This window comes from Lepidochelys olivacea, assembly GCF_965140295.1.
Source record: "Lepidochelys olivacea isolate rLepOli2 genome assembly, chromosome: 27".
NCBI classification, from domain to species: Eukaryota; Metazoa; Chordata; order Testudines; family Cheloniidae; genus Lepidochelys; species Lepidochelys olivacea.
This window is the reverse complement of record NC_140437.1, coordinates 13,430,550-13,457,550: the sequence shown is the minus strand read 5'-3', so window position 1 is coordinate 13,457,550 and position 27,001 is coordinate 13,430,550. Positions and strand designations below refer to the sequence as shown.

The 27,001-nt window shown below is 39.8% G+C and overlaps 4 protein-coding genes across 7 annotated transcripts in view; all 4 read right to left on the bottom strand.

Moving 5' to 3' along the window:
• The window catches only part of HOXB3 (homeobox B3), a 59,181-nt gene that overhangs the window by 27,418 nt on the left and 4,762 nt on the right, over window positions 1-27,001 (bottom strand). Inside the window, exon 1 of one of the 4 annotated variants that reach the window (XM_084615582.1) lies at window positions 16,398-16,501. The exons of 1 other annotated variant lie outside the window; for it this stretch is intronic. The gene's annotated coding sequence lies outside the window, so the exon portion shown is untranslated. Of the gene's footprint in view, window positions 1-54; window positions 149-6,556; window positions 6,625-16,397; window positions 16,502-27,001 lie in introns of those variants that run through there. 2 more of the 4 variants (XM_084615583.1, XM_084615584.1) reach the window with 2 other exon arrangements.
• On the bottom strand, window positions 95-3,276 carry HOXB4 (homeobox B4). The gene is made up of 2 exons (XM_084615587.1): window positions 2,602-3,276; window positions 95-1,869 (listed from the first exon to the last, which is right to left on the bottom strand). Exons 1-2 carry the CDS (start codon window positions 3,023-3,025, stop codon window positions 1,556-1,558), a joined length of 738 nt encoding a protein of 245 aa, XP_084471713.1. The 5' UTR covers window positions 3,026-3,276; the 3' UTR covers window positions 95-1,555.
• HOXB5 (homeobox B5) lies at window positions 17,662-20,407 on the bottom strand. Its single transcript, XM_084615727.1, has 2 exons — window positions 19,581-20,407; window positions 17,662-18,801 (listed from the first exon to the last, which is right to left on the bottom strand). Exons 1-2 carry the CDS (start codon window positions 20,128-20,130, stop codon window positions 18,554-18,556), a joined length of 798 nt encoding a protein of 265 aa, XP_084471853.1. The 5' UTR covers window positions 20,131-20,407; the 3' UTR covers window positions 17,662-18,553.
• Window positions 21,292-25,960, bottom strand: HOXB6 (homeobox B6). Its single transcript, XM_084615589.1, has 2 exons — window positions 24,566-25,960; window positions 21,292-23,254 (listed from the first exon to the last, which is right to left on the bottom strand). Exons 1-2 carry the CDS (start codon window positions 24,975-24,977, stop codon window positions 22,995-22,997), a joined length of 672 nt encoding a protein of 223 aa, XP_084471715.1. The 5' UTR covers window positions 24,978-25,960; the 3' UTR covers window positions 21,292-22,994.

The window sequence follows — 27,001 nt, the reverse complement described above, 5'->3', positions numbered from 1 at the left end:
GCAAACACCGAGAAACATCTGTGCAAAAATTATACTCATTAATGCATTAAATACCTTGGAGAAGGAGATTTTTTTAAAATGAAGTAGCCTCTCCTGAGGAATACACAGCTGCTTTAATTCCTTAATACAATGTAGCGCTTTAATGACCCAACACAGTTGAAACCAGTTTGTGAACATATCATACAACCATATTAATATGTGCATAGAATAAATAAATCACAATATGTAAGGCTTAGCAGTACTTAAGACTGAGATACCCTATAGTCAAACACATTTTGTTTTCATTAGCGAGGTGCAATTGACAGAAATCCTTATAAAACTAACAAACATTTTAAATTTAAAAAAAAAACTTATTTTTTTAAACACACACGGGTTATAGTCACAACGAAAATTTTATTTCTACTTGCTTTCCTTCTGCTATGTACAAGTTATCATGAATATCACAAAGAACAATAGGAGGTAATTCAAATGAACAACTGGAAGGGGGAAACGAAGATCCCAAAAGTTCTTTGAAATCACATCAGCTCGGAATGTCAAGTACTATAGAACATGGAAAGAAAAAAATAAATCTGTTCGAAGTTCATAACCCCTTTTCCATCAAGAAAGAAGGGGATCCCCAGCTTCCATTTTTTATTCACATTCTCAGTACAAAAATGGACTGAATCTTAGTGGAGAAGCATCCTTTTTACAAAGAGCCCTCCCTTCCCACACCCCTTTTGACGAACGTTTAAATTCAGGTGGCATTACTTGATCATCAAGTTTCTAAACTAATTACGTTGTGTCCCCCCCCAAGATTTACAAGTGAGGTAATTAACCTGCTGGACTCAAAAGTGGCAGGGGGTTTCTTACATAAGTCTCCATTATGTTGGTCTCCTTCCCAGCCCCACCCCCACCCCAAATTTCACTCGGTTTGTTTTAAATTGTGCCAATCTCTTCGTTCTCCAGCTATATGACCCTGATCGTTACGATACTCAACATCTATTCAGTCCCCCCCGGTCCTCATACCGCATGGAGTTGGGGTTGTTGTTGTTTGTTTGTTTGTTTTTGGTCTGTAGGGCTGTGTTACCGTTGCCAGAATTGCTATGCCCTTGGGGATCTGAACAGAAACTTTCGCTTTGGGGCTGGTAGGCAACAAAAGAAAAGAAAAGAAAAGAAAATTCAGTTCCTCTTGAAGAAACTGAGCCTCATTTATTAAAGTGAACACTGGTTGTCGAGGTAATAGCAAGCATAAGGTCCATCCTTTGTACGGGAGAGTAAACATGACAAATGGGGCAGAGTTTGGCGTGATTAAAGATGAAACAAGGATTCATCTTAGCCAAATTTGAAAACTACTATCCACAGCCTTCTTTTAATGGGAGGGAGCACAAAAGCACATCTCTGTTGTTTGTTTGTTTGTTTTGTAGCTGAGTTTCCCTCCTTTTCTATAAATAAAGAGTATGCCCCCGTTACGCCCCTTGGAACATAAAAAAATTATCATGTGTCTCCTACACACTCTCACTCTCTCTCTCTCTCTCTCTCTCTCTCTCACACACACACACACACACACAAGAAACAGTTATAGGCCAGTGGCTGGTGCATTGGCTCGGTTCTGAGACCCTCCTTGTATCTGCAGGCTTGCAGAAGAGTTGGAAGAATTAGACCTGATCTTGGTATTGGGTAATTTATGATCTTTTTTCCATTTCATCCTCCTGTTCTGGAACCATATTTTGATCTGGCGCTCGGACAGGCAAAGAGAATGGGCAATTTCTACTCTGCGCCTCCGCGTGAGATAGCGATTATAGTGGAATTCTTTCTCCAGTTCCAGGACTTGCTGCCTGGTATAAGCTGTCCGGGAGCGCTTCGGTTCCCCTCCTGTGCAACTGGGGTTTACTGAACAAACACAAAGAGGGGAGTGGGGAAGAAGAGAAAAAAGAATTACTGAGCTGCCCTTTTAATTTTTTTAAGTGTCACACGCTGTTTTGCTGGCAGACTACTCGAAGCAGAAAGATGCACCACGATCTTCCAAAAATATACACTTAACCCATCTCCAACCCCCTCTCTCCAGCCTGATTGCATGACGTACATCCATGTCTATATGTGTTTTAAACTTCCCTAGATATATTTTACATACTCTCCTCGATAACATAGATGGTGCAAGTATATTATATACATATATATATACACACACACACCATCTATGCTCTTTAAAATCCATAAAATCCCCCCCATACATACACCCTCTCTTTGTAATAACACGGAGAGAGAGAGAGAGAGAGAGAGAGAGAGAGAGAGAGAGAGAGAGAGAGAGAGAGGAAACATAGTAAAAGTTTACTCAACCCACCACTTAAATACAAATTACAAAAACATAAAACTTAACTTACGAAGATTCAACAACCATAAAAAAGTACCCTGCAAGAAATTGGAGGAGGATGGTAACAGAGACTTCAAAGGCACTTGGCCAAGTAGAGCCATAAAAATTTATGGAGGATGTAATTATACTGCTCTGCAAACAGGCGATCGTAAATCTCCACGAATGGTTATTTTACAACTGGTGCAATAGGCTTTCCACAAGACTTTGAGGTGCTAGTTAGTATAAAGCAAAAGCCACTTTAGTTCACTTACCCGTGCTTACATGGACTTTTTTCATCCAGGGATAAACTACTGGCTCTTTGCAAGAAGAATGAGATGGGCTTTGGTTCATAGAGTTTTGGCTACAGGAGGGTGGAGGAGGGCTGGGGGTGACCGACTCACAGTGGTGATTTGCCTCTGAGAGGTGGCTCTGAAGTCCGGCAGAAGGATGAACGTGACCCCTTGGGGATAGCACCGCTGGCTGGTGGCCGGAGCCCTGACAAGCTGGGTAGGGCGGCTCGTTGCAGGCTGACCGTGGCTGGTACATCGCCTCATGTTGGAAAGTGGTCTCTCGCCTCTGGCTGCTGTAATATCCCGGAGAGTGATTGGGAAGGTAATCATTCTGAGAATATTCTTCGCAGGGTGGGAACTTGGGATCCACATAGTTGGAGTTGATCAAAAACGAACTCATGGCCATTAATTTCTTTGAATTGCACACACACCACACACACACACACACACACAAATACTAAAATTTATTCCTATCCCCCCCTACTCGTTTTCCTGTTTCGTAAAACCCTCCTACATACTGTCAAGTGAACAAAGTTAGGAATCCATGTGACACCGGCGGCCAATGGCGAGGTTCCCTGCGATTCCCGGATAAGGAAATATGCTCACACAGGGGCATTCTTACTCCTGTAGGATTTTTTTTTTTAAATCACCAATATTTACATATTTTCAGCAAGGGTGAAATGTCTTGCTCCTGCACAATGTTACTTACCCGGATTAGCATCTCAGGCTCTAAACCCCTAATGTCACCACTTAATCCCTCGGGATAACAAAACCCCACTCCCTCCAGTAGGTGTGTCTTGGGTTAGTTGTGTGTTACAGAAAAAAAAAAAAAGATTATTTTCAGTAATATGGGGGAGGATGGGGAGGGAAGTCCGCTCCGGATCAAAATGAATGCCCTGGCAGATGATACATTGAGATCCCTCTGGCTGGTGTTTAAATTTCGGTCTTAATGGCGGTGATATGAAGCGGGTTGAGTAGCGACTATGCGCTGCGATACTGGCAGAGATAAATAGGACTTGTTCTGGGTCGATAGAAAATCCATCAGCTAATTCGGGGTACCGGGGCTCCTAAATCACATTTAGCTTCGGGATCCGATTGACCATTTTCCAGCCATGGGTGGAAGAGAGCCCTTCCCCTGAACACGAAATAAAGGGCTTTATGGACAATTAAAGATAAAATTAACTAGCCTCGGTGCTGTTCCCTTCTCCCACATTGTAATAAACATGATTAAAAAAGCAACATTTGGACGGGTCTTTAAAATCGAAGCACCTAATAATCCCTTCATAAAAATCAGGAAACAGGGCAGCGTTTGGCTGGATTATTTATACCTAGTGTATTTTAAGCAATTATACAGATTAAAGCAACAGAGTTTTCCCTCCTGAGTTTCAGTGATGTAAGACTTCTGACACCCCTAGCAGCTCAGATTTTTATTACAACGAGGTGATAAAGTTTGCCACAGGAGTACTAGAGTTGGGAGTTTAGGTAAATCCCCCAATATTTCTTTTCAGTTATAAAACGATCTTCTGGCCAAAGCTTCTTTTCATCCTGTTATTTAGGTTTTTTTTTTTTCTTCAGGGAGAATGACTGTAGTGTTTGTGTCAACTACATATTCCCCTAGATACGAATTTGTGACACAACTTCCTTTACACAAATTCGGATCTACAGGGTACATATAGAAGACAGATGCATCTTTCTTGGTCAGAAATCTTCTAACTTCACTTAACTGTAATCATTCTCTTCGATTTAATTTATTATTAGTATTATTGTTTTTAATACAAGAGATGTGTCACTAAAAGAATTAAACTATGGATAAATATGGTTAAAATTTCCACTTTCCAAAGGAAACACAAATAATGAAATTCACCCATTCGAAATACAGAGCTAGTAATTGTTAGGCTACCAAAGTAATACAGTACGTTCCTCCCTATTCATGGATACACTGAACATTAGTTTAGCATTATGTCGTCGTCCCCCCCCCCAAAAAAAATGAGTCCTGGACTATATCTAAAAACATAAGTAGAGTCCCAAATTATCATTCATTTCAAATGTAAATGTAATAGTTAATGTTCACTCCAAATGTGGTTGTTTCAATATCATCCACTGATCAACAGAGACAAACATTTCAAAATTTTTGTTGTTGTTGAGTTTCTGAAGGTCATCCAAAGTTTTTTTGTTATAAAAGTAAATTACGGGGGGTGGGGGGAGAGAAACAGAGGAAAATAAATACAGAATGTGAAGGCAGATGGGACGATATTCTTTTTCTTTCTTTTTTTTTTTATGACAGGCAATTCTTTTTATAACCCGAGAAAAAGATCAAAGGAGTTTCATTTCCGAAAGCAATAAAATATTCATACTGTCTAGCTAATGAACCTTGATTCGGAGCGAATGAGAATAACATCGTGTTGACACTTCGTTTAAAATTCCAGTAGCTCCAGAGATTAAAAGTATAACAGTCTCCTCCACCCCAAACCCACCCAAAAAAGATCAGAAGGGAGCAACACACGTTTCTGTTCGAATATTTCCGATTTAATCATATTTTAACAGCACCCAGCCACAGAAGATGCCATAAAGATGCTACATTTCCCCCTTCATTGGCTGGAAATACTGTTTTCCCCCTCCCCTCAAATCGAAACGTATTTCAAATAGCACTGCTTTAAAAAAAAAAAAAGAAAGAAAAAGACCTTGTAATGGCAGAGAATGAATGAACACCGCTTTGCTTGGGACACATCAGGCGTTAAGATTTTCCGGCTGCTTAAAGGTAAGTCGACTGTATCGCTCGCAAGGTAATGCAATCGAGAGCCCTTCTCAACGACAACTGGCAAAATCTACCCTTTGCAATCTCCCCAGCGTCTAACACTCCCAAAAAGTTTCTTGCACACCAAGCAGATCTCGCGGGTTGCTTTATAATGCCTTTCACACCGGACAAGGAGGTCCCAAGCCTGCATAAATGCCTCAGACCCCTCAAGTGTACTGGGGAACAGACAGTGATTCTGAAATAGACCGCCTTCTAGAAAGTGTGCTCTAAGTACATAAGAATCCAAATGAAATCTGCTAGAACCAGGTAAAGACTGAAACGATAATAAACCAATTCTGCCAAACCAGTCCAGCCGGACTACACTTTTATATTTCGGTTCCATCTGCCCCCGTCCTTTTGTTAATTTCCCCAACAGCAGTAATATCCTCACCAACACCGGTACACCCTACACCTTAAACATACACAGCTAGGTAGGGCCTATTCTGGATTGATACCCGGCTCCCTTACCGCCCCCTCCCCAAAACATGCCGTTTTAATTTTCCTTTGCAATGACAGACAAAGGGGTTTTAGCAGCACCAGCACCCCTAGTGTTTGCCAGAAATCTTTTTTTTTTCCAGAAGTCTCACACAACAGATCCCGAATTAAAAAGCCAAGGATACTGCCCCGCACTCCCCCCAACACACACACACACGCCTGCAGTTTTTTTTCACACTTTCTATTCCGCTCATAAAAACGTCTAACGTTTCGGAAGTTTAGAAAGATAGATCTAGCCAATGTTCTCTCTCCATTTCAAAGGGGGGGAAGCCGCTTAGCCGCCATCCAAACCTACCTCTCTCCCTTTCGACGGTCGGCCTGCCGCCTCACTGTTTATTTATATTGTACAATAAAAGGAAAGCAGGAGGGAGGGAGGGCTGGAACCATTAAGACCATAAAAAAGGCTCCGAGAGAAGGAGCTTAAAAGGAGAGGATCGCTGAAGTGGTGAGACACCTGCCAAGGCAAAATCCCCCCCCAGCTGCATCCTTAATTCCCTGCCTAAACAGCCCGTTTTCTGCCCCACCCCATCAATAGCCTCCTACCTTGGGGGAAAAATGATAAAGAAGACATCTAGACTGGTACACGATCTCTCCTCCCCCCACCCCCACACCTCTTGTCCCCCTGATTGCACCCGAGGCTTTTCTTACCTTTCAGTTCTACAGGTTGAGTGTCTGACCTCTGAAAGCCACCCCTTTTCCTGCCCGTTCCCACTCTCTCTCTAGGTGCAACGCCAAAAAAAAAAAAAAAAAAAAAGCAAAAAGAAAGCGCAACAACACGTACCTTTAAAAAAATAAAATAAAAGCCCCCCTCCTCCTCTTCCCCAGCTGAAAACAGTCTCCTATACCGTTTGAGGAAGCTCCCACAAAAGTTCGTAACGCTTTCCCGGGCACAAAAGAAACAAATAAAAGAACCCCCAACCCCGAGAGCCGAGTTCCTCTCTGCTATCTTCCCCCTGGACAGGGATTATTTCTCGATAAGAACCCCTCTTTCGCACCCCCCCCCCCGCCTCCCCCAGCATTGTCTTTAAAGGCAAACAAAACCCTGCTACTGGCAGGGAGCAAACGATAGGCCCTTCTGAGTATTTGGGGTTTGGAAACCCGCAAGTTTTCGTATTAATCGCATACTTTGTCAGTCTTTGTTAAACAGCTAGGCGTGTCCCGAGTCTCTCGAACATTTTAATATTTGTTAGACGCTCTGACCTGAGTTTCACCCCACTCCGGGGGCCGCTCCCACTGGTCTATAATACGCTTGCATAGTTCTCTCGGTCATATTGAATTTTACCCAGGTCATTACTTTGGAGAAAAATGGCAGGGCAAAGAATTTTATTCAGACCTTTCCTCGATTGCTTGAAATTCCAAGAGAGCTGAGCGCACACCATTGTGTTTGTAAATTTCCCTTTGAAGATTTTTTTTTGAAGGAGTCCTAGTCATCCAGTAATTATGACTGCCGCCCCTGCTTTCTTTGCTATCGAAAGCATCAACGTTTTGGTGTCTCGTAGTAAGCAGGGACTTCCTCCACATAACGCGAAGCCATGAAGGTCTGAGATGATTCTATAGGATGGGACTTTTAATAAAAGGAAACTTGATCTAGATCACAGTTAAATATTAATAATAAAAAAATCGAGTGAGTGTAAGTTTAGACGGAAAACAGCTCACCCCTGTTTTTCCTCTATAGGCAAACGATTCACTGAAGGTTTAAATCGTCTGTTTTCTGATCATTTTATTTTAAACGCTTTACAGCAATTTACAAAGATCTGTACTTGAAAGACAGAAGTGCAACATTTCCCACTATCCTTTAAATACCCAAATAGAAATTATGGCTGTAGTATGCATTACTAGGGGGATAAAGATTAATAATCTCTAGGATACCTGAGTCATATAGGCTACATACATTTTTTTAAAGCCGCCTGCAGGGAGTTTACAGTCCTGTCTGTCTGTCTATCTATCTATCTATCTATCTATCTATCTATCTATCTATCTATCTATCTATCTATCTATCTATCTATCCACACACACTCTAAATGTAGCATCCTGCTTGTTCCAATGACAGAACAAGTAATTTGAAAAGTAAATTGGGATTAGAAGCACCTTTAATCTATTGTTTTTGTAGAAATCACCTTCTTTAATTTTATTTCGACTTCTTTTATGTTATATACAAATTCACACACTCAGACACGGTGCAACGGGGGAAAACAAGGTAGATAAACTAGAAATATCCTTGCAAATAATATGTTCCTTTCCTCTCCTTGTTTTTTTGGTTTGGTTTGGCTTGGTTTTTTTTTTTAAAAAAAAAAACTTGTTACTTCAAGTGAATCTTCCAGAGAACAGTAGAGATTTGCATTCCTAAAATGAAAGTTAAACGTTGTTATGATTATTAGGATTGCCTTGAAATTATACCTGCTTGTGTTAATATCCCGACAACAACTGGCAGTTGTTATCCATTACCTGTTGTATAAACCTGGAGTTGAAATGACTGTTCTACAGAGATAAGTATAATAATTACAAGAGCGAAAAGATGGATGGCCCAAGTTAGCACTAAACGGTAGCTCTTATATAGTGATATTTTATAAATACCAAGCAAATTCGTGGTAATTAATTAAACCCCGCCTTATCACGCGAAACAAAACGCTTTACATTCTCTCGAATTTCACCCACTGTATGAACATACTCAAATCGGCAAAGCAAATGGGTTATCCAAGATGCCTTTCCCAGGATTCTAACATTCTCTCTCCCTCTATTTTTCCAAGAAAAATGATGCTTGTAATAAGTATTTAGTCACTGCAGATTTTTAAAAACGAGAACAAAAGCGAATTTGCGATGTTTTTTTAAGAGTCGGCATAGCTTCAAATGTTTGCTTTAGACGCTATTATTGAAAAGTAGCTTTCTGCACCCCCAGCCTTGATAAAAATAATATTTGAAGTTTGGAGATGCGAAGTACAGCAGTGAATGTTGAAATAACTGTTAAATGCCAAGGGAAATATTTATTAAATCAGTTCATTAAACTGTTGCAACTGGCCAGAATGGATTCACATTTCTAGCAATAAATATAACACATTTAATTCAAATTCAGAAGGAAAGTCTAGGGAAGAGCAAAATGAGATCGTTAAACTGGACTAAAGGGCATAATGGATACTTTTCCAAAAAGCCTTAATGTGCATTTAATATTTTGTTAACTATCACCCTATTTATTGTGTATAGCAGGCGGCATTGTGGATTATATACAATTGAGGTGTAACTGCCAACACTTATTGTATATACTATCAATAATGTTGATTTTGTCCTTTAGATCTTTTGTAAACAGTATTTTCATTAGTATATATTTAAAGTGTTAGAACATTCAGTCTGGAGGTTAAAATGATGAAAATGATTGTAAAATGAACATTCTTAATGTATTTGTTTCTATATAATATATACGTGACGATAGAATAAAAGTTTATAAATATATATAAGAATATTCATTCTCAAGTCATATATATACATTTATATATACGCATAACAGCTCATATATATATAAAAGAGTTTTCATTCTAAAGTAATATATATATGTATGCATAACAGCTCATGTTAATATCCTATAGGGACTTCCATGTAATTGGATTTAATACATGTATTTTGCCCTTGTATTCTTTTAATTAGATTCTATATGGTGTTTCAAAGGTTATCTTTTTAAACAAAGTATTTAGAAGTCACTGCACATTTCCTCACTGGAGACCCAACCAAATAAATCCACCTTATTTTCTACCGGCTTCCATTCCGAATTGTTAAACCCCACACCCTCTCTCTCTCTCTAGGTTGGCAGCTTGTTACCCTTCTCTCTCTTACCTCGCTATCATTTTCTCTCATCTCTGCCCATAAGAAAAGGATCCTTCCTCTCTCCACCCTACCCCCTTCGCCAAACCACTACCCTTTTTTTTTAAACACTGACATCCAGTCTATCAGGCTATACACAAGACTGAGTCACGCACAGCGTAAACTTTTGACCCTCAACTTTTTGACCCCTTGAGCTATAATGCTGTACTAACAAGCCCCCCAAAGACCATAGTCACCTTCTACGTCCTCAGAAAGTAAAGCTGTACAGATTTCCCTGTTTTTAAAACCCTCTTAACATTTCTGGGTTCCTTCTTTGTCAAGGGGGGACAAAATGTCCAGGCTTTGCAAACATTAGACGTGTTTCTCCACATCAAGTCACCAGGTTCATAGGCTGTCCGTTTTTTTTTTCCCCCTTTACACTTTTCTTTTATCTCTGTGTGTTTAGAAGAACAAGAGGAAAAAAAAGTCCCTTAAACCACAGCTGGATTCATCTCATTTTGAATTATTTCTGTTTTATTTGCCTAATGGGATGTCAAATAGGTGAGTTGTTGACTAGGTGAGTTGTTGACTGCAGTAATTAGCCTGTTCTAATTTTTTTTTTCCCCGCGCTGGAGGACTGGGTGATTAGAGGAGCTTTTGGTTATCTGTGGGGGACTGGAGGTCTGAGAGATACGTTTGTGTGGGGAGGTGTTGGGGCGGGGAGGAGGGGGGCTGTGGCACAAAAAAGAACCGACAGAGACCAAAAGCCAAGCTTTAGCTACTATAGCGAGCAACTCAGAGAGACCCTGTCATGACTGTGAACTTGGTCTGAAGCGAGCTCTGCTGGTTGCTTGGGGACGTTACAGGCTCAAAGATTTCCCAGATTTTCTTCCCAAATCATTTCCCCTCCGATTTCTACTGTTTTAAATTAAAGATCTTTTTTAAAAAATAATTTGCCACTAAGCTAACTACATCTTCCCTTTTTTAAAAAATATGCTGTGATTTGTTTTGACATGAAGGGCTAATATATGTATGTATCTCTATATATGTTAAATTGACATACATCAAAAGAGAGGGAGAGAGAAAAGAAAACTCCTACAGTCTTACTCTTTCAACGCTTCCTGTCAAAATAGTTTCTTTTTTAAGCTAGTTAGGCTAAGCGAACATGGAAAAACTGCACAGGGTAGACACCTCTCTAGCTAAGTTTTCTGTGCCCCCTTTAAACTGCCATTTATTTAACACGAGGGGAGAAAAGATGATAGAGGGTCAGTCAGATATTCGAGATAAATAATCAGAACTTTCCAGTATTCTTAAGGAAAGTTTTATTCTTAAATTAAATCCATGAGTTGACAGAGACCCCCCCCCCGACGAAGACACAAACGGAAAGAAATCACTTCAACAATTCTTGGGTTTCCTAATTGCGGAACGATCTTTTATCACGTGAATTTTAAATAATTATGTTACTTAGCTACGTTCAGTTCTAACTAATAATAATAATTAAATTTATTTTTAAATGGGGGGAGGACACGAGAAATTTTTCTGCAATTGAAATTCTATTGTTGCATTTTCTGGAGAGTGCTTTCACGAAAGGGGATTGGTTTCCTGTCAAACAGTGATGTGAAACCCTCAGATATAGGGTTATTTGTGCATAGGTTGGGATGATTCGCAAGACTATTACAAACAAACAGAAAATCTTTTTTTTTTCAAAAAAAAGAATCAGTAAATTACAGCTACTCATCCCTCTCCCTTCCAGATTATCTTTGCCCAGATAGATAGAAAACAATATTATTCCAACCTTCTCTTTTTTTTAATAAAGAGAGGGAGAATTTGGGGTCGTGTGTTGCAAAATGACCCGTTGGCTTGCCAAAAAATGCATTTGTCACATTTGTTACTGTTGCTCTTGCTAGATGGGAGCAATATGACCATCTCCAATTTGATGGCTCTTTTCAAAACCTTTTTGGTATTAACAACCAATAAATTTGATTCGCGAGTTCTTCTCGGGCTTTTATTTTTCTTTCAGAAAAGCAGTTTAGGTTGTTCTTAAACCTGTGACCTGCAGACCCCAGTGTACGTGGGAGATATAACTATTGTATTTTGATAGGGTGTCTTAGCGCTCCTAGATGGAAGCTAGTCTGCTGACCTCAGAATGATCCCGGGTTCCTATGAATTATTGATGAGATATGAGCTCTGATTTCTCTTTTCAGTATGCAAACCCCATTATACTGTTAAAATGGCGATTTAATCGTTTAGAATAGCTTTGCTTTTTTCCAACTCATTTGTGCCCCCTTCCTTTTCATTTAATTCTCTTAATTAAACCCTTTAACAGATTTTAATCACTTTTTGTTGAATAAAATAAGACCTCATACACATCTGTAACTAGGTTACCTTGGGTAAGTTTTGTTTGGTTTCTAAGTTTGTTGGCTTTTTTAAACAAGGGGTGAAATAAAATGGTTTCATCCCTATTATTTTCGTTTTACATCCAAATAAAAAACGTCCACAGGAAAATGCTAAAAAGCCATACCGAACTTTTAGTTTAGAATTTGCTTGGTTGTTGTTGTTGTTTTAAAGCAATCAAGCCTCCTATGCCATGATACTCTAGGTAGTCTGGAAAGGACACAGTGATATTGAATTGCCTTTTGTCTGAACGGTTTCTATTGCTATATCTATCTGTACATCTAATGAGTGCTGTTTCTACCAGGGTCTTCTGCTTATTGCTTAACCAAAGCCAGAAGGTTAGCAGGATATTTTAATATTGAATTTTCACTTTATTGTCTATTTTTTCTTTGACATGTCTCTTTTAAATAGCTGATTGATCTGCTGAGTGGATAGAGCAGATACTTTCTGAGATAAGGGTTGTCTGACTGTCTATGTTGTTTATACAGAGAATGTAGAAGCATAGAATTCTGAACATCCCCTCTATGTCCAAAAAGTCACTTTTGAGAGGGTATGCATAGGGGGGACGGCTATGTTAATTAATATAGATGTTCAACATTGCCCTCTCAGAAGAGGGACACTGGTACAGATATATTATCATGTACTGGTTCCTCCACTAGTCTCCCATATATGAGGAACAGTTTTATTTCAAGAGCAGGAAACACTTTTACTTTGTTTACCCAATTAAGTTGAGATCCTTCATGAGTGGAAAGAAATTCTAAAGCTGCCCATCAAAAAAACAAAATGTAGGCCCACCTGCCCATTTTTAGGTTAGCATTTCCAGTCGATGTGGTAAATTACTGGGCTCCTTATAGGCCCAACTGGATTCACTGAATCAGTGGGTTGTGGGTCTGATCCTGTATGTTGTTGGTGAAACAGACAAATATTTATTTCCTGGCAAGCATACTACCTCCATATATAGTTTTTTAAACCAGATTCTAGATAGATAGATAGATAGATAGATAGATAGATAGATAGATAGATAGATAGATAGATAGATAGATAGATAGATAGATAGATAGATAGAAAGAAAGAACCTCAAGGGAAGTTTAAAAAAAATAAATGGGCTGTTTTGTTTTCAAATCAGTTGTCATTTCCATGAGAAATACACACACACACACACACACACACAGAGTATTAAAATATCTCATATTTATTCTATCTTTTACAGCTGCTGAAGAACTAATTGTTCCACTGTCTGATGCATACCATTAAAGGGAGGGAAAGGATGAAAAATGCAATGGAAACCCTCGCCAATCTGAACGGTCAGAGCTCTGTTTTCCTGTTTCCTCTCCTTATACTTCCTCAGTTCACCAGCAAAGGGAGGTGGTTTTTTTAAGGACGCAGGGCCGCTGGGGGGGGGGGGGGAGATTCTGAGCCTGTGAATCCTTCCTTGCTATAAAGTCGTAGCCAGTTGTACACATTAGCCACACAGGAAGCTGGGGAGACTAGAACTACACAAATAAACCCAGCCTGTAAGAGACAGAGAAAGCAATATAGGTAGAAAGCAGGAATTTTTAAAGTGCAGAAGAAGGGGACATGATTTTAATATGACAGGAATATAATTTCTCAAACATGCTTAGGTGATGTAATAAGGCCCAGTCCCATACCTACTACAAACTTTTGTAAAAGGTTGAGATTCCTGAGATAAATGGGGTTACCTGCTACTGTAGCAAAGACTGACTGGGATAAAAATGGAAATCATACAAGCATTGTTTCCATTCTGCTTTAACCTGTGCTAAATAAACTTCTTAATATCAGTGTAATGATATGGAAGATTATGCAGAAAGAATAAACCGACCTGGGGCTCAGTCTGCATTTCTAAGTGAAGATGGACTTTCTATGTATCCTATCTCTCTTTGATTGTTCTTTCCATCCCATTAACACGTTGCATATTCCATGTAATTAAAAATGGTGGTAGTTTAAGTTGATATATTATATGCTTTGGGTCATTAGACCTGATTTTAAAGGAAAGTTTGACTGGGATAATATACAAATACTGAAACCCTAATGTGTAACCTTTTTGCCTTTTGAATCAGGATATGGGAATATGACATTAATCCAAATGTAGATAGATAGATAGATAGATAGATAGATAGATAGATAGATAGATAGATAGATAGATAGATAGATAGATAGATAGAATAAAAATTTTGGAGATATATATATTCCCCTGCAGTTACATTGTCATTGTCAAATATATATTTCCTTGCAGTTACATTGTCATTCAGGTACTACCGTAGGTGAATGACAATACGCACCTAGCTTGCTGGTAACAATTGCATCAGTCAACATTATTTCTTAACATCAGTAGAAACCAGATGGCTAAAGAATGTTCAGGTCTGTAATTTGGTACCACCCCATCATACCTACACCCTATTTACCTTCAGTAAATATTTATCTTGCTGTGTAGGCAAGATTTCTGTAATTTGTGGTGTGTTGGTTGCAAACTTCACACTTTAGACCAATTCCATTCAAGTGTCTAGAAGCCAGCAAATGTCTTTATTATGAACTTATAAAGAAGCATAGACTCGGTTAGATAATCAGTTTAGGATGTTAAAATTAAAGTGACTCAACTACCTATCACTCTCCCACCCCCAATCACCCAAGTCTCCCTTGCCAGAATTTTGATTTTGTATCAGAATATTAGTCAGGAGTTCTAGGATAGTCAGTCAATTGGGTCAGATAGAATCTAGAAGTTGACATTGTGCCAATAAAGATAACATCAGACACATGGACCAGGACAGGAAAAACAGCCCAAGGAAGGAAAAACTATCCCAAACTGCGCAAAATGGTGGCGTTCTTTTGCTCTGTGTGAAAGAGACGGACATGTGTCCACCAAATGTTGCTCTACCATTAAAAAAAAAAACAAAAAAAAAAACGGCTTAAGAGGGGAAATGGAACGTTTAGTGGCTGCTGCAGCATTCTGGGATCCAAGGGGAAAAAATCCCTCTTCTCAGTATATTTTCTTTTAAGCTTTTTAAAGATACAGGAACAGAATTACAGATGTGAGCGGGCAAATATAGAATCTTTCCCCCCAGTGTAAATGTAAATCCCTAGAGTTCAAAAAAATAATTAAAAAAGCAGCCCTCAGCTCTCAGAGGATTTGTTTGTGCTGGTAAAAAAAAAAAATCATTCTGATTGGGGTGGGAAAACCCGTTAGTTAAAAATCTTTTCAGTCTAAATTTAGCGAGGCTCGATGCAATTGAACAGAGTGTTTCATGTTAAGATTCCTGAACGCGACTTTGTGACAGGCGTTTTGGGCTCTAGCCTTACAAACGTAAAGGAAAATAGACACCTCACCAGGACTTTGCCACCGCTAGCTGATGTCCCAGCCCTGGTAAATACTCAGTGCATCTCTTTTTCACCCTTCTCTGATAACTTGCTTATTTTCTCAAAGAAAAAGCTGTTTTAATGAGGGTGGGTTTTTTTAGAACTGTCCCTTCTTTATAAAAGCAGAAACAATACCTTAGGAATACATATACTTGACACATATAGGCTTTAAAGTTAATCGAATCCACCCCCTTTATGCAAACAGCAGCATGCTTGATTTTTTGATTTGTATTATTTTTGTAGTCACTTAAAGGCATACTGAAGAAAGACATAAGGACAGTAATCCAGTGTCCACATATTGTACAAACAAACCAGGGAACTATTAGGATACTGTCTACAGAAAGAAAAAACGCCTAGAACGAATATTTTGGTCTATACCCAGGCCAAGAAAAAGGCTAAAAATTTTCCTTGCAACTCAGGGTGAAAAAAGAACTAAAATTCTTAAAGGGTGTGAATGAAACCAAGAATGTAAACGTACAACAGGAGCCTTGAAATGCCAAAGCTTGGCCCATATTTGCTAGTGACTGTGATCAGTATAAAACTCACCAACGCAACCTCCAATAACTGACTCTCTATTGACGTGGCTAAGAATAAAACAAAGTTTGTCTGAAGTACATATGCCCCTAGGCAAAGATTGGATGGCTTTTGCAATGCAATCGTAATTAATCTTTAAGGAATTCTATTTCCCCTCGTTCCACAAAGTTTACGTTGCTTGCATATGGGCCTCAGAGCTTTCCTGAGACCTAATGAAACGTCAAATCTAGGGAGTGTAAGAATTTGGACTTTTCAGAGTGAGAAATAAAGCTTTGGAGAGAGAGAGAGAGAGAGAGAGAAAGAGAGAGAGAGAGAGAGATCCTCCTCCTTCATCCCGCTCAATCTTTAGCAATATAACCCTTAAAATAGTTTAATCAGATAATATTTCAGAAGGACTTACTTTCAGGAGCCCAAACTATTGGTCCTCTGGACTGAACACTGGACCAGGAAAGTTATGATACCAGCAATTGCAAGGGTTTATCTCATCTGGAAAAGTGCTCACCCATTTCTGCCCCTTACAAGCCAAACCAAGCAGTTAAAGTGTCACTTAACATTCTAGAGAATGTGAAATATATTGTACATTGTCAACTCCCCAAAACCATAAAACTAACTTTATGGACCTCACGTGACTTTTGAGAGCCAGTGAGGGGTATCTGTCTGAGGTCTGGGCGATTTTTACGATCTAACTTCTAGATAAAACCCTATCCATTTGACATCTAAATGTCATACCTACTTTTGGTATAGTTTGCTATTGGTAAAAATATATATAGAGAGAGCTATATATCAAGGGAAGGCGAGCAAATGGTTTTGGATCTGACAGTCCACCTCACATTCTTCTCAAAATCACTTAAGAAGTACCTAAACAGTGGGAGATTAAGTTTGGTAAGTTTATAAGATCCAACTTTACTTAATACGAGCAAAAATCTGAACTATATTATAAATATGTCAGTCGCATTTTGCCAACAGAGAGACTTTAACTGAAGTATCTTGTGCCTTGTAAGAAACCCTGGATAGCAAAACAGAAACATTTACCACCTTTGATTATGTTAAATTATTTGCAGCGAAAAGGAAGCTTTGTAGTGACTATCAGTAGTTACAGAACTGTTATTTACATGTTGAGCCAGAAAGTAGGATATAAAAACAGTATGCTCATGAGATTGAGGGTGAGGGGTGGAGGGGTGTTTATAGATTAGCGAGCGCATGAATAGATAGATAGATAGATAGATAGATAGATAGATAGATAGATAGATCTATCTCTTTATTTTTCAAAAAGTAATATAGGCCCGTTCCTCAAATGCACATAAATATATTTTGCAAAACATTTATATCTTGTTATTGTAACTTAAGCTACTTTAAAACAGCCTGCATTATTTGATATTTGGTATTTTTTTATTTTTATTTTTTGACAAAACAAAGTTTGGAAACTTGACAGGTTGCATTTCCTCTGTAGAAAGCATTTGCTTTCCTCCTCAGCAATGAGATTCTATTATGTGAACTTTGCATTTTTTGGCTTCTGAGAGTTTCCAAAGTGCTATGCAGGAGAGCGAAGAGTGCGTAGTGTTTCTCAAATGCTCCTAACACAGCAATGCCAGTCGTGTTTAGAATGCACTGCGAACTCTCAGCGTTAAGACTCAAGCGTTGTGTAGAAAATACGAATGGGAGCCTTTGTGAATAGGAGAAATGTTTATTTGACTTGAATTAAAGCTACAAAACAAATACAAAAAGCTTATTGGCAAAATACTAACAGGCAGCTAGACATGACAGATGCCATTTTACACATAACACTGCATTCACTCTGCCCACTACCAACTGTCTATTAATCACATCAGAAATATTCCTAGTATTTACAGACATTGGAACACTTTATGGTTGGTCCAATTTTATACATTTTTTTTAATAGTGAAGCTTACCCACGTCTAAGAACACGTCTCAGAATTAGCCTGGGACTAGAAAGCATGGCCTTACATTTGAACTAAACCACAGATTCGACAATTTTTAAGACAAAAAGATACAAGAGCTTTTTTGCTTTTTATTTTTTTCTTTACAGTTTTTTGATTCCCCCCCCCCTGCTATTTTAGCGCAGGAATCCCGACTTTAGCTTAGGCAGAGAATAAATTCCCCCCTCCCGCCCAATAGCTGTAAACTCAGATACAAAAAAACAAACCCCAAACCCCAAACAAACCACCGTGTCTGTTATCAATTTATAAATAAGTTATAACATTTAAAGGGCTCACATGAAACATGCTAGCTTTCCAGAAAGCATCAAGAGAGCACTGTCACAAACATTTATAAGAACATCAAGAGCGTGGAGGAGCATCTGGAATTTTTTTTAAAAAAATTAATAATAATAATAATTAAAAAATAAAATTAAAACACAGCAGGAACGCAGTCCTGGGATAACAGTACCATAGGAGTTGTTTAAAATATCAACAACATGCCGAAAAAAGGTGCCTTCCTGTACAGTACTCTGAAACTAAAATCTGCAGCTGTTTCTCCCTCCCCACCCCCCCTTTCTTCGCCTTCTTCTTTCTTTCCTTGATATTCCTTTTCTATAATTTATGGCTGGAAGGCGCTGCCCGCGGAGGCTACACTCATGCTTTTCAGTTTATTATCTTTCTTCCACTTCATTCTTCTGTTTTGGAACCAGATTTTAATTTGCCTTTCGGAGAGGCACAGAGCATGGGCGATTTCTATTCTCCTCCTGCGGGTGAGATATCTATTGAAGTGAAATTCCTTTTCCAATTCTAGGGTCTGGTAGCGAGTATAGGCGGTTCTTGCCCTTTTACCGTCTGGTCCAGTCATGTCTGGATAATACGGACAACATTGGTGTTTGGTTTGATTTTTATTAAAAAAAAAAAAAAAGCAAATTATTAACCTTCCCCGGACAATCACGAACGTTCACTTGGTAATTTCAAAATAACATCCCCTCCCCCACGTGTAAGATCCCCCTCCCTCCATCGCCCAGTTCCGGCATATACAATTCAGTATTCACAATTTAACCTCGCAGACTAAAACCTAATAATTCCTCCTACGTTTGTGTGCTTGGATCTGTTAAATATTGTCCTTAAAAAGACAAAACAAAACAAACAAACAAACAAAAAAACCCCTGTTCCCGGTGCAATGGATCTACTCCTGGTTTTTATTTTGTAATGAGCAGATTGTCAAGAATACACACACCAAACGTAAAAATAAAGAATTGGGAGCCCCATCTGTGCATAGAGAGCCTGTTTTAATGATCAGTTCTTTCCTTTCCTTTTCCTCACCCTCCCCCCCACTTTCCCTCCCCCATCCGCAAATACCCCCGCAGTTTTAAATTACCTTTTTTTTCTCTCTCTATATATATATTAAATAACCTCACATTTAGCGGCAGGGGTTACAAATCACCCCCCCCCCCCCAACAAGCATCAAAGGCAGTTTTCTGTTTTAAATCAACGATCAGATAAATAAATAAAACGCGATAAATAGCTGGATTACTTAGCAGGCGCCTTCAAATAAAGCCAGGGGAAGAAAGGAAGGAAGAAAAAAAGAAGAAGGGAGGGGAAAGAAAAGGGGGGGAGGGAGAAAATAAAAAAAGCAGCTGTACCATGGCTAATGTGAAGCTTCCTCATCCACGGGAATATCTGTGGTGTCTGCCCTTCTGTGGCTGCTGTGGATGTAGCGACGGGCTCAGCCTGTGCCCTGGGAATAATGTTGCTGTTTATTTGGGTGCCCTCTTCGGTTCCCGAAGACGCGCTGGTCTCGTCTATTTCTGTGAAATTTGTGTTGGTGCTGGCAGAAGTAGCCTGGTCGGAGGGGGACGGGGCGGGTTTGCCTCCATGGTTGTCGCCGTTGGAGCAGGGCAGGGACTCGGGAGAGGACAAGGAACAGCTAGACGCTTGCCTAAACCTGCTCTCCTGAGCGGGCGAAGGGAAGCTGCGGGAGCTTTCTCCCCCAGCCCCAAAGTGGCTAGAGGAGGCTGAGCGGTTGATGCTAAGGTCCATCCCATTGTAGTTGTAGCCATAAGAGCTGGAATGCATGGTGCTTGAATCTCTGTACGAACCGTTCATAGAACTGCTGGTCCCATAATTTAGCAACTGATAGTCGGGGCCATTTGGATAGCGCCCTGAGAACGAGTTTACAAAGTAAGAGCTCATTTGGGTTATTTTGGAGGGCTTGATTTGTGGCTCGTGGTCGTTATAACCCTGTGCTTGACGATTTATGATGTATTAATGAATTATAGCAATGCACTGTACTTCGTTTTTGCTATGTATGCGGCCAAATATGGGGGGTGGGGGTGCGTTTGGTAATCACGTGCTTTTGTTGACCAGTCGTAAATTCTCACTGATGACCTCAAGAGGTAATTCATGCTCTATGGTTACAAATAATGACGATCTGAGAATCGTTAGGCCCAAGTCAATGCAAGGCTTCAAAAAAAAAAAGAAAAAAAAAATCCGTGAGAGAGAGAGATGGCTCCATGTTGGCGGACTGCGCCACCTACTGGGGACACGGTGACTTAGCAGGCATGGAGGGTGGCTACCCACCCTTCATTAAAAAAAAAAAGTAATTTTTTGGCAATTTGCACTCTTCGTATATTAATACTTTTTTTAAAAAAATGCGCAAATACCCCATTTTCATCCCGGGAATCTGTTTTCGTGGTGTGCTCTTTGCATGGGGGTTGTTATCTTCATTAAATGATCGCCACTCTGTTATAATAATGGCATTGGTGGGTGGGGGGGGGGTGTGAAGGGGGACGATAAGTCACCTTTGGAACTGGAGGTTCTGTGTTTGCATATCTTGGGGAGGGGGGGTGTATGGAGAAAAACCGGAGCCTGCTGAAAGAAAACCATGTGTGCTTTATTTATTTAATTTATTTATTTTCATTGGCACAATGAAAGTTTGGCTTTCTTCACCTTCTCATCATATTATCAAATACACAGTAACACCTTGTAATTCTGGAGGGGGGGGGTTGTATGTGTGGAAAAAAGAGACGGGAAGGGAGATCAGCCGTTGAAACTGGTTGACAATGTTGCTTTTAAGATATTCTTGATCATGAATAGCCCCCCGCACACACACTCCCTTTAAATAGAACATTGTTCTACCCCCCTTCCTCCCCCATAGGCAAACCTGCAAGAAATATTAGGTAGCCCTGAAAACCTGAAATTTGACCAGGGTTTTGCTTTGTGCAAGGCTGCTATTTTTTCCCCAGGCAGTTTAGGAATTTCAAGTGCTTGTCTGCAACTCCTTGGAAATTATGCGCCATATTGAAACTGACATATAATTATAATAATTACAGGCAATGAAAAGAGTGGCAATAATAGTAAATGTCCTACAGCTTTGGAGCTTCTGCATGAATTGATTTTAAAAGTGACTGGCATTAAAACAGCTTGTGACATGAGGGAATGCATCCATACATAGGTATTTTTGGGTGGGTGGGGGGAAAGGAGTAGTTCTTTTTAAAGGCATGTTTTCTCTCCTGAAGCTTCAGACATTTTATTAGCATTGAGCTGAGCAAGTTTTTGTTGTAAATCTGCTGATCCCAAGAAGAAAAGGACTTCTTTTGGTTCCTTTTTTTAATAAAAAAAATCAAAGAAAAGTTTACTTCATTGCAACTACAAGACACCTCTTAGTTCTTTAGCGCAGAAGAGACATAACGCCCAGCTTCACAGCCTCCGAGTCCAATGACACTGTAAAGAGAGCCATCTGAAAGGTGTGTGTGGGTGTGTGTACATATACATGAAACAATCTAACTGTACTTAGCTTACCGGGGTTTGTTTGTTTTTTCCTGCTTAAATAATTCCCATCGTCGTGGAGTGAAAAAAGTTGCAACTAAAAATAATTTAAAAACAAAACAAGTCTGAAACCTACCACATGTACATGTCTACAATGCACATCTCCCTGATTTTGGAAAGTGAAATAAGGGACCAGATGTTTGAAAGATGCTAGACAAACGTTATGTATCTTTGGTAGATAGACGAGAGCATATTTTTGCCTCTTTCTTTGATTTATTATGTATATGGAGAGCTTTTCCTCATAACTCTTTTGACTGTAACAATAAACAAGAGCGATCTTAAAGCAGAATGTCAGCTCGGAGATATCGCTGGTGAAAGGTCCTGCATTTAAGATTAGGCAAAAAGGGGGAAAAGCAGATTTATCTCTCAACTGTAACTTCCGTATCCTGCATGGGTGCTTGTCCTTGCTGATTAGAAGAGAGTGTCACACGCAGACAGCAGCAGCGCCTGCTTTGCTAACAACCCCTCAGCTCCACATGAATGGCATATTTTCATAGACAGGAATAATAATAACGATAATAATACCAAAGGGGTGTGGATGAGTCCGAATACTTTGCTTTTATTAGAGTATTCCATGGCCATACCTAAGACAAACTACAATCACAACACGTACAAAAATTAATAAAATATATTTTTTCTTGTTGTTGCTTTTGCATCCTTTTAGGTAGCGCTTGTTCCTTCAGTAGGTTTTCTCTTTAAAAAATGAAACTAATTACGAAGAGCCCAGGGTCTGATTAATTTACCAAAAGAAAAGCAACCGGGGAAGGGGGAATCTATAAGTCGATCGTGCATGAAACATTTTACAAAATTAAGACAATTAACACCAAAAATGACATATATTGCAGCACCTCCATTAAATACAAGTGTTAGCGGGTTACTAACAGTGACACCAAGGGTAGAAACACAGGTAAGAGTTCCAAATTATTATTATTATTTTATTTTATATTATATTTGGAGGAATAGAAAGGGGAAATAACTCAACTAGAAGCCTGGTATTTTGTTTTTTTTGTTTTTTGTTTTTTTTTTTTGACACGACAGATTAACGGAATACGAGTCCAACGGTGCAAATTTATGGTGGTGGCTCGCCACCTTCAAACCGTCTCGGTTATTTTACAAAGCGTGCACCACTTGGGGTGCATTTTCTCTTCCACTCCAACCCTTTCCCCCCCCCTCCACCCTCTATCTCCTCCAACTGTTGGGATATTCTCTCTTTCTCTTAAATAATACTTTCACTCCGTTGCTTTCTCCTCCTCCTCCTCCGCGCTCAGCTGCGTGGAGTTGAGCAGTTTATTTTCCTTTTTCCATTTCATCCTCCGGTTCTGGAACCAGATTTTGATCTGGCGTTCTGTTAGGCAAAGTGCGTGTGCGATTTCGATCCGGCGGCGCCTGGTCAAGTAGCGGTTAAAGTGGAACTCCTTCTCCAGTTCCAGGGTTTGGTAGCGGGTGTAGGTTTGACGGCCTCTCCTGCCACTTGGCCCGAAAGATGAACCTGTTAGGCAAGGAAAGGAGGGGGGGAGAAAATACCCAAAGGTTTATTCTAGTTAAGAGGTGCGTAATAATGCCAGGGAGCCGGCCACTTAGCACTCTAATCAAGGGTGTGTGTTTAGGGGTGGTGTGGTCTTTTGCTTCCTTTGCCTTCCCCGCTAAATACTTTTACCAACCAAAAATCATCTAGCCAAAGTGCCCAAGACTCCTTTCTTTGGCAAAGCCAGCCCTCTAGCAAACCTCCTGACTTGCTAGTTCGCCTTGGAAAGAGTTGCTAATTTGTCTTGGGTTTCTGCAATGCCTGCTGCTTCTTCCTGCTGCTTAGCTCAAGGCAAGAAAGTTCCACGGGCACCTGGGCAGGAGGGTTAATGCAGAACTTGCCAGATAGTCCAGGACCGTGCTTTGAAGAGATTGCTAGATCTGTCTTATTCCATTATGTAAAATCTCAAGGTGCCCCCCCTCCTCCCCACACCTTTCAATTTTTCCTCCCTACCGGCAGCAGTAATAGATCTGGGCATTTAAGCAATAATGAAGTGTATCGATCTAGACAAACTCTGTGCATTAAAGGGGATACAACACTTCATGTCCCTGCACTAATGGACATCAATTTGGAACTTAAAAGGCAACAAATAATGAATGTAAACATGGAAGCACTATGACTTCTTTCTTTCTTTCTTTCTTTCTTTCTTTCTTTCTTTCTTTCTTTCTTTCTTTCTTTCTTTCTTTCTGATTGAAGAGATAGCACTTAAACCAGCTATACATCACAGAGAGAAAAAATCTCTCCAGGCAGACTTTTCATTATGGGTGAGTTTCATTAAAAATGTAGTTCTCGCCTTTCAAATATTTAAAGACTTTTACATTATTTAACTCCAGAAAGGGTGGGTGTGTGGGGGTGGGGGTGTGTGAAGTCATCCTGTCCTTTTTTTGTGAATAGATATCTCTCTGTATGTGTAGAAGACACAGAGATAGATAAATCATTGTAACTGAGTGACATACGAATTAGAGCGTGCAAAAAGAAAGAAGATACGTGCCTCTCTAAGTATGGCACAAACTTGTTGTTTTTTTTTTCTCTCTTCTTCTTAAAGGATCTGGCTAAAGAACTGGGATAGAGGAAAAAGACTGCCATAAAGTTTGGGGTTGTGTCAGAAACAACTTTGAGTCTCGTACTTTGCCTGACTCGTCCGGCTGGAAGCTGGATCTCAACTAAGCTTTTCCTGTTTCTTTTGCAAAGAAGAAAAGGGGGAAGGGGGGTGGGGTGGGGTGGGGAGAGGAAATAAATAAATAAAGAGAGATTTAAAAAAAAAGAGTAACTCACTATTGCAAGAGTTCATCCGCTGCATCCAGGGGTAGACGGGAGTGGAGCACTTCTGGTCGTCGCTTTCCCCGAAAACAGTTTTGTTCTGTGCGCAGTCTGTCTTCCGCTGATCTGGGGCAAACTGAACCTGGTCATCTAGGTTTGAGGTGGCACAGACAGGGTCCTTCTCTCTGTAAAAACCAGCTGACCCATAGTCACAGGCTGTGGTCCGGCTGTAAGCTCCGTTAGCTTGCTGGTAATAAGAAGAGGAGGGATAACCCTTATCTTGGACGCTAGTGGCTCCATAGGTAGCGGGGTAGTGTCTTAAAGGATCCGCATATCCTGAGGCATATAACGGGATTTGTCCCAGGAAGGGCTCCTGCCCAGCAGCCAGGCTCACCGGGAAGGTAGAGTTGACAAAATAAGAACTCATTGGGAGGAGGCAGCCGTCCTTTCCTGGCTTTATGATTTGTTGTGTTTTATAGTCCAAGTGGTTTAGCTATTAGTAGTATATCGGAGATTGGGTTTTAGCTGAAGGGGGATGGCTGGGTGCCAGCGAGGGACACAAGGAAATAGAACCATCTGATCATGGACTGACCAATAGCAAGAGTCTGAGATTACAAAATAGCACCCATGAGGGGCTTGCATTGCACTGGGGACCCCCAGAACAAACCACCCAGCCCCTCTTTTTCCTCGCTTTTAAACAACAAAACTCACCCCCTTAACCAAATACGTATTATCTGAGAAAGATAAATCCCCAAACGTTTGGAGTCTTTAAAACAATAATTAAAAAATAGACCAAACACACACACACACACAGACAGAGCGATAGATATGGATATAAAGATATATACACACAGAGAAAAAAGTTAAATCCCTTTATTCTGAAAAGTTTAACCCCTGGTGCCTGTTATTGATTGCAGACCATTCGGGTAATATTGCTAGGATATTTTATTTTACATAAAAAAAACTTTTAGGTGTTTTTTTGGGGGGAGGGGTGTTATTGAGGGTGGGGTAAATAGGTCTCATTTGTTTAATTAGCCTGGGTTTAGGATGGGAAGTGTGTTTGTGGTGGCGGGGGTGGGGGGAGAGAAGAGAAGTCAATGTTGGTAACTTATTTCTCATGGTTATCTAATTATCATAGATTGACAGAGAAGAGGCTTCCTTTTAAAGTATCATTCGCCTGCCTCATCAAATTCTATGCTTCGTATTTATTTTGTGAAAGAGCTACAAATCTATGAGATGGATGGGAATTGAAGTATTACCTTTATTCCGGACTAAATACTTACAGAGATATAGATATATGTACCGAATTGTGCCCTCTTGCGTTTTATTGTTAATACCAAATCTTTGTGCGACCCTTTGCAGTTAAAGGCAGCATTCGGTTACGGTCAAGAAGTGTCTTTATTGATTGTCACTGATCAAGATTTTTTTTTTTAAAGGCTGTTGTTTGGCGTGTCTATTGCCTATAAGGTGAGCGATGATCCTGCTTTCATATTTTATCACCCTTTCCATTTGTGTCTGGCCCCACTACGAGGTCCCTATTTTTTTTTAAAAAAAGTTTAAACCTCTTTAGGAATAACCTCGAAATTCCGGGTTTTTTTTTCTCAAACTGGGGCGAAAGACCAAATGAAATGAGTTTGGTCTGGGCTGGTGGCTCATGTTTCTGCTTTTATTCATTAGCTGTAGGTGTGTTTCTCAATGGCTAGTCACCTCCTCTTCAGATTTCTGTACGCGGAAGATCTGGTTGGATTTAAATATTTTGCTATGCATTTTAGCTGTGGGAAATTGTCATATCCTTCAGAAACTTCCTCAACAATAAAATTGAAAATTGATTGGTTTAAGGTGCATTTCTAAACTTCTATCTAATCTATCTATCTATCTATCCCCATACACACCCCACTATGTATCTACCTGTCTATCATATGCAGTGAATTTTATACACCACACAAGGTACACACCTGTATGTATGAATACACGTTTGTGTATGCTCCTGGTCTAGAATTACACATAATTACATGATCACTGCAGAACTTCCAATGCCTATTCTCCCTGATGGGGGTTAAGTATTTAGGAAACTGTTATCTTATTAGGAGCTAATTTATTTTAAACATGTTTACAGCTGTAAAGCTAAGCCTACTTCATGCCATCACTGCAATGGGCACTCGACTCAGCGTAATCTTTATAATTCAAGGAAATAACATGTAAAGGAAGTAGTTTTTCTCCCCTCCTTTCTGACTGATATCTATTATATTTGTTCTTACAGAGTTTTCCTTTGTGTATGGAATGGACCCAAACCTACGCAGATCTGTTTTATTGGCATGGGAACATGAGATTAAAAGAGAAACTTGACTGTCTATTGGGGAGAAAAAAACAACCTCCATTGAACACAATGAAGTTAGTTGCTTTGCAGGAGGCAAACGCTCAGGCATTTGATTAGAAAGTTACGCAAAATTT

Excerpts from the sequence above, each read along its gene's own strand:
- HOXB4 (XM_084615587.1), bottom strand. The coding sequence starts at position 3,025 with ATGGCCATGAGTTCGTTTTTGATCAACTCCAACTATGTGGATCCCAAG. Across the intron at positions 1,870-2,601 it reads AAAAGTCCATGTAAGCACGG|TAAACCCCAGTTGCACAGGA; the intron begins GTAAGTGAACTA and ends GTGTTTGTTCAG.
- HOXB5 (XM_084615727.1), bottom strand. The coding sequence starts at position 20,130 with ATGAGCTCTTACTTTGTAAACTCGTTCTCAGGGCGCTATCCAAATGGC. Across the intron at positions 18,802-19,580 it reads GAAGCTTCACATTAGCCATG|ACATGACTGGACCAGACGGT; the intron begins GTACAGCTGCTT and ends CGTATTATCCAG.
- HOXB6 (XM_084615589.1), bottom strand. The coding sequence starts at position 24,977 with ATGAGTTCTTATTTTGTCAACTCTACCTTCCCGGTGAGCCTGGCTGCT. Across the intron at positions 23,255-24,565 it reads GCGGATGAACTCTTGCAATA|GTTCATCTTTCGGGCCAAGT; the intron begins GTGAGTTACTCT and ends CTTGCCTAACAG.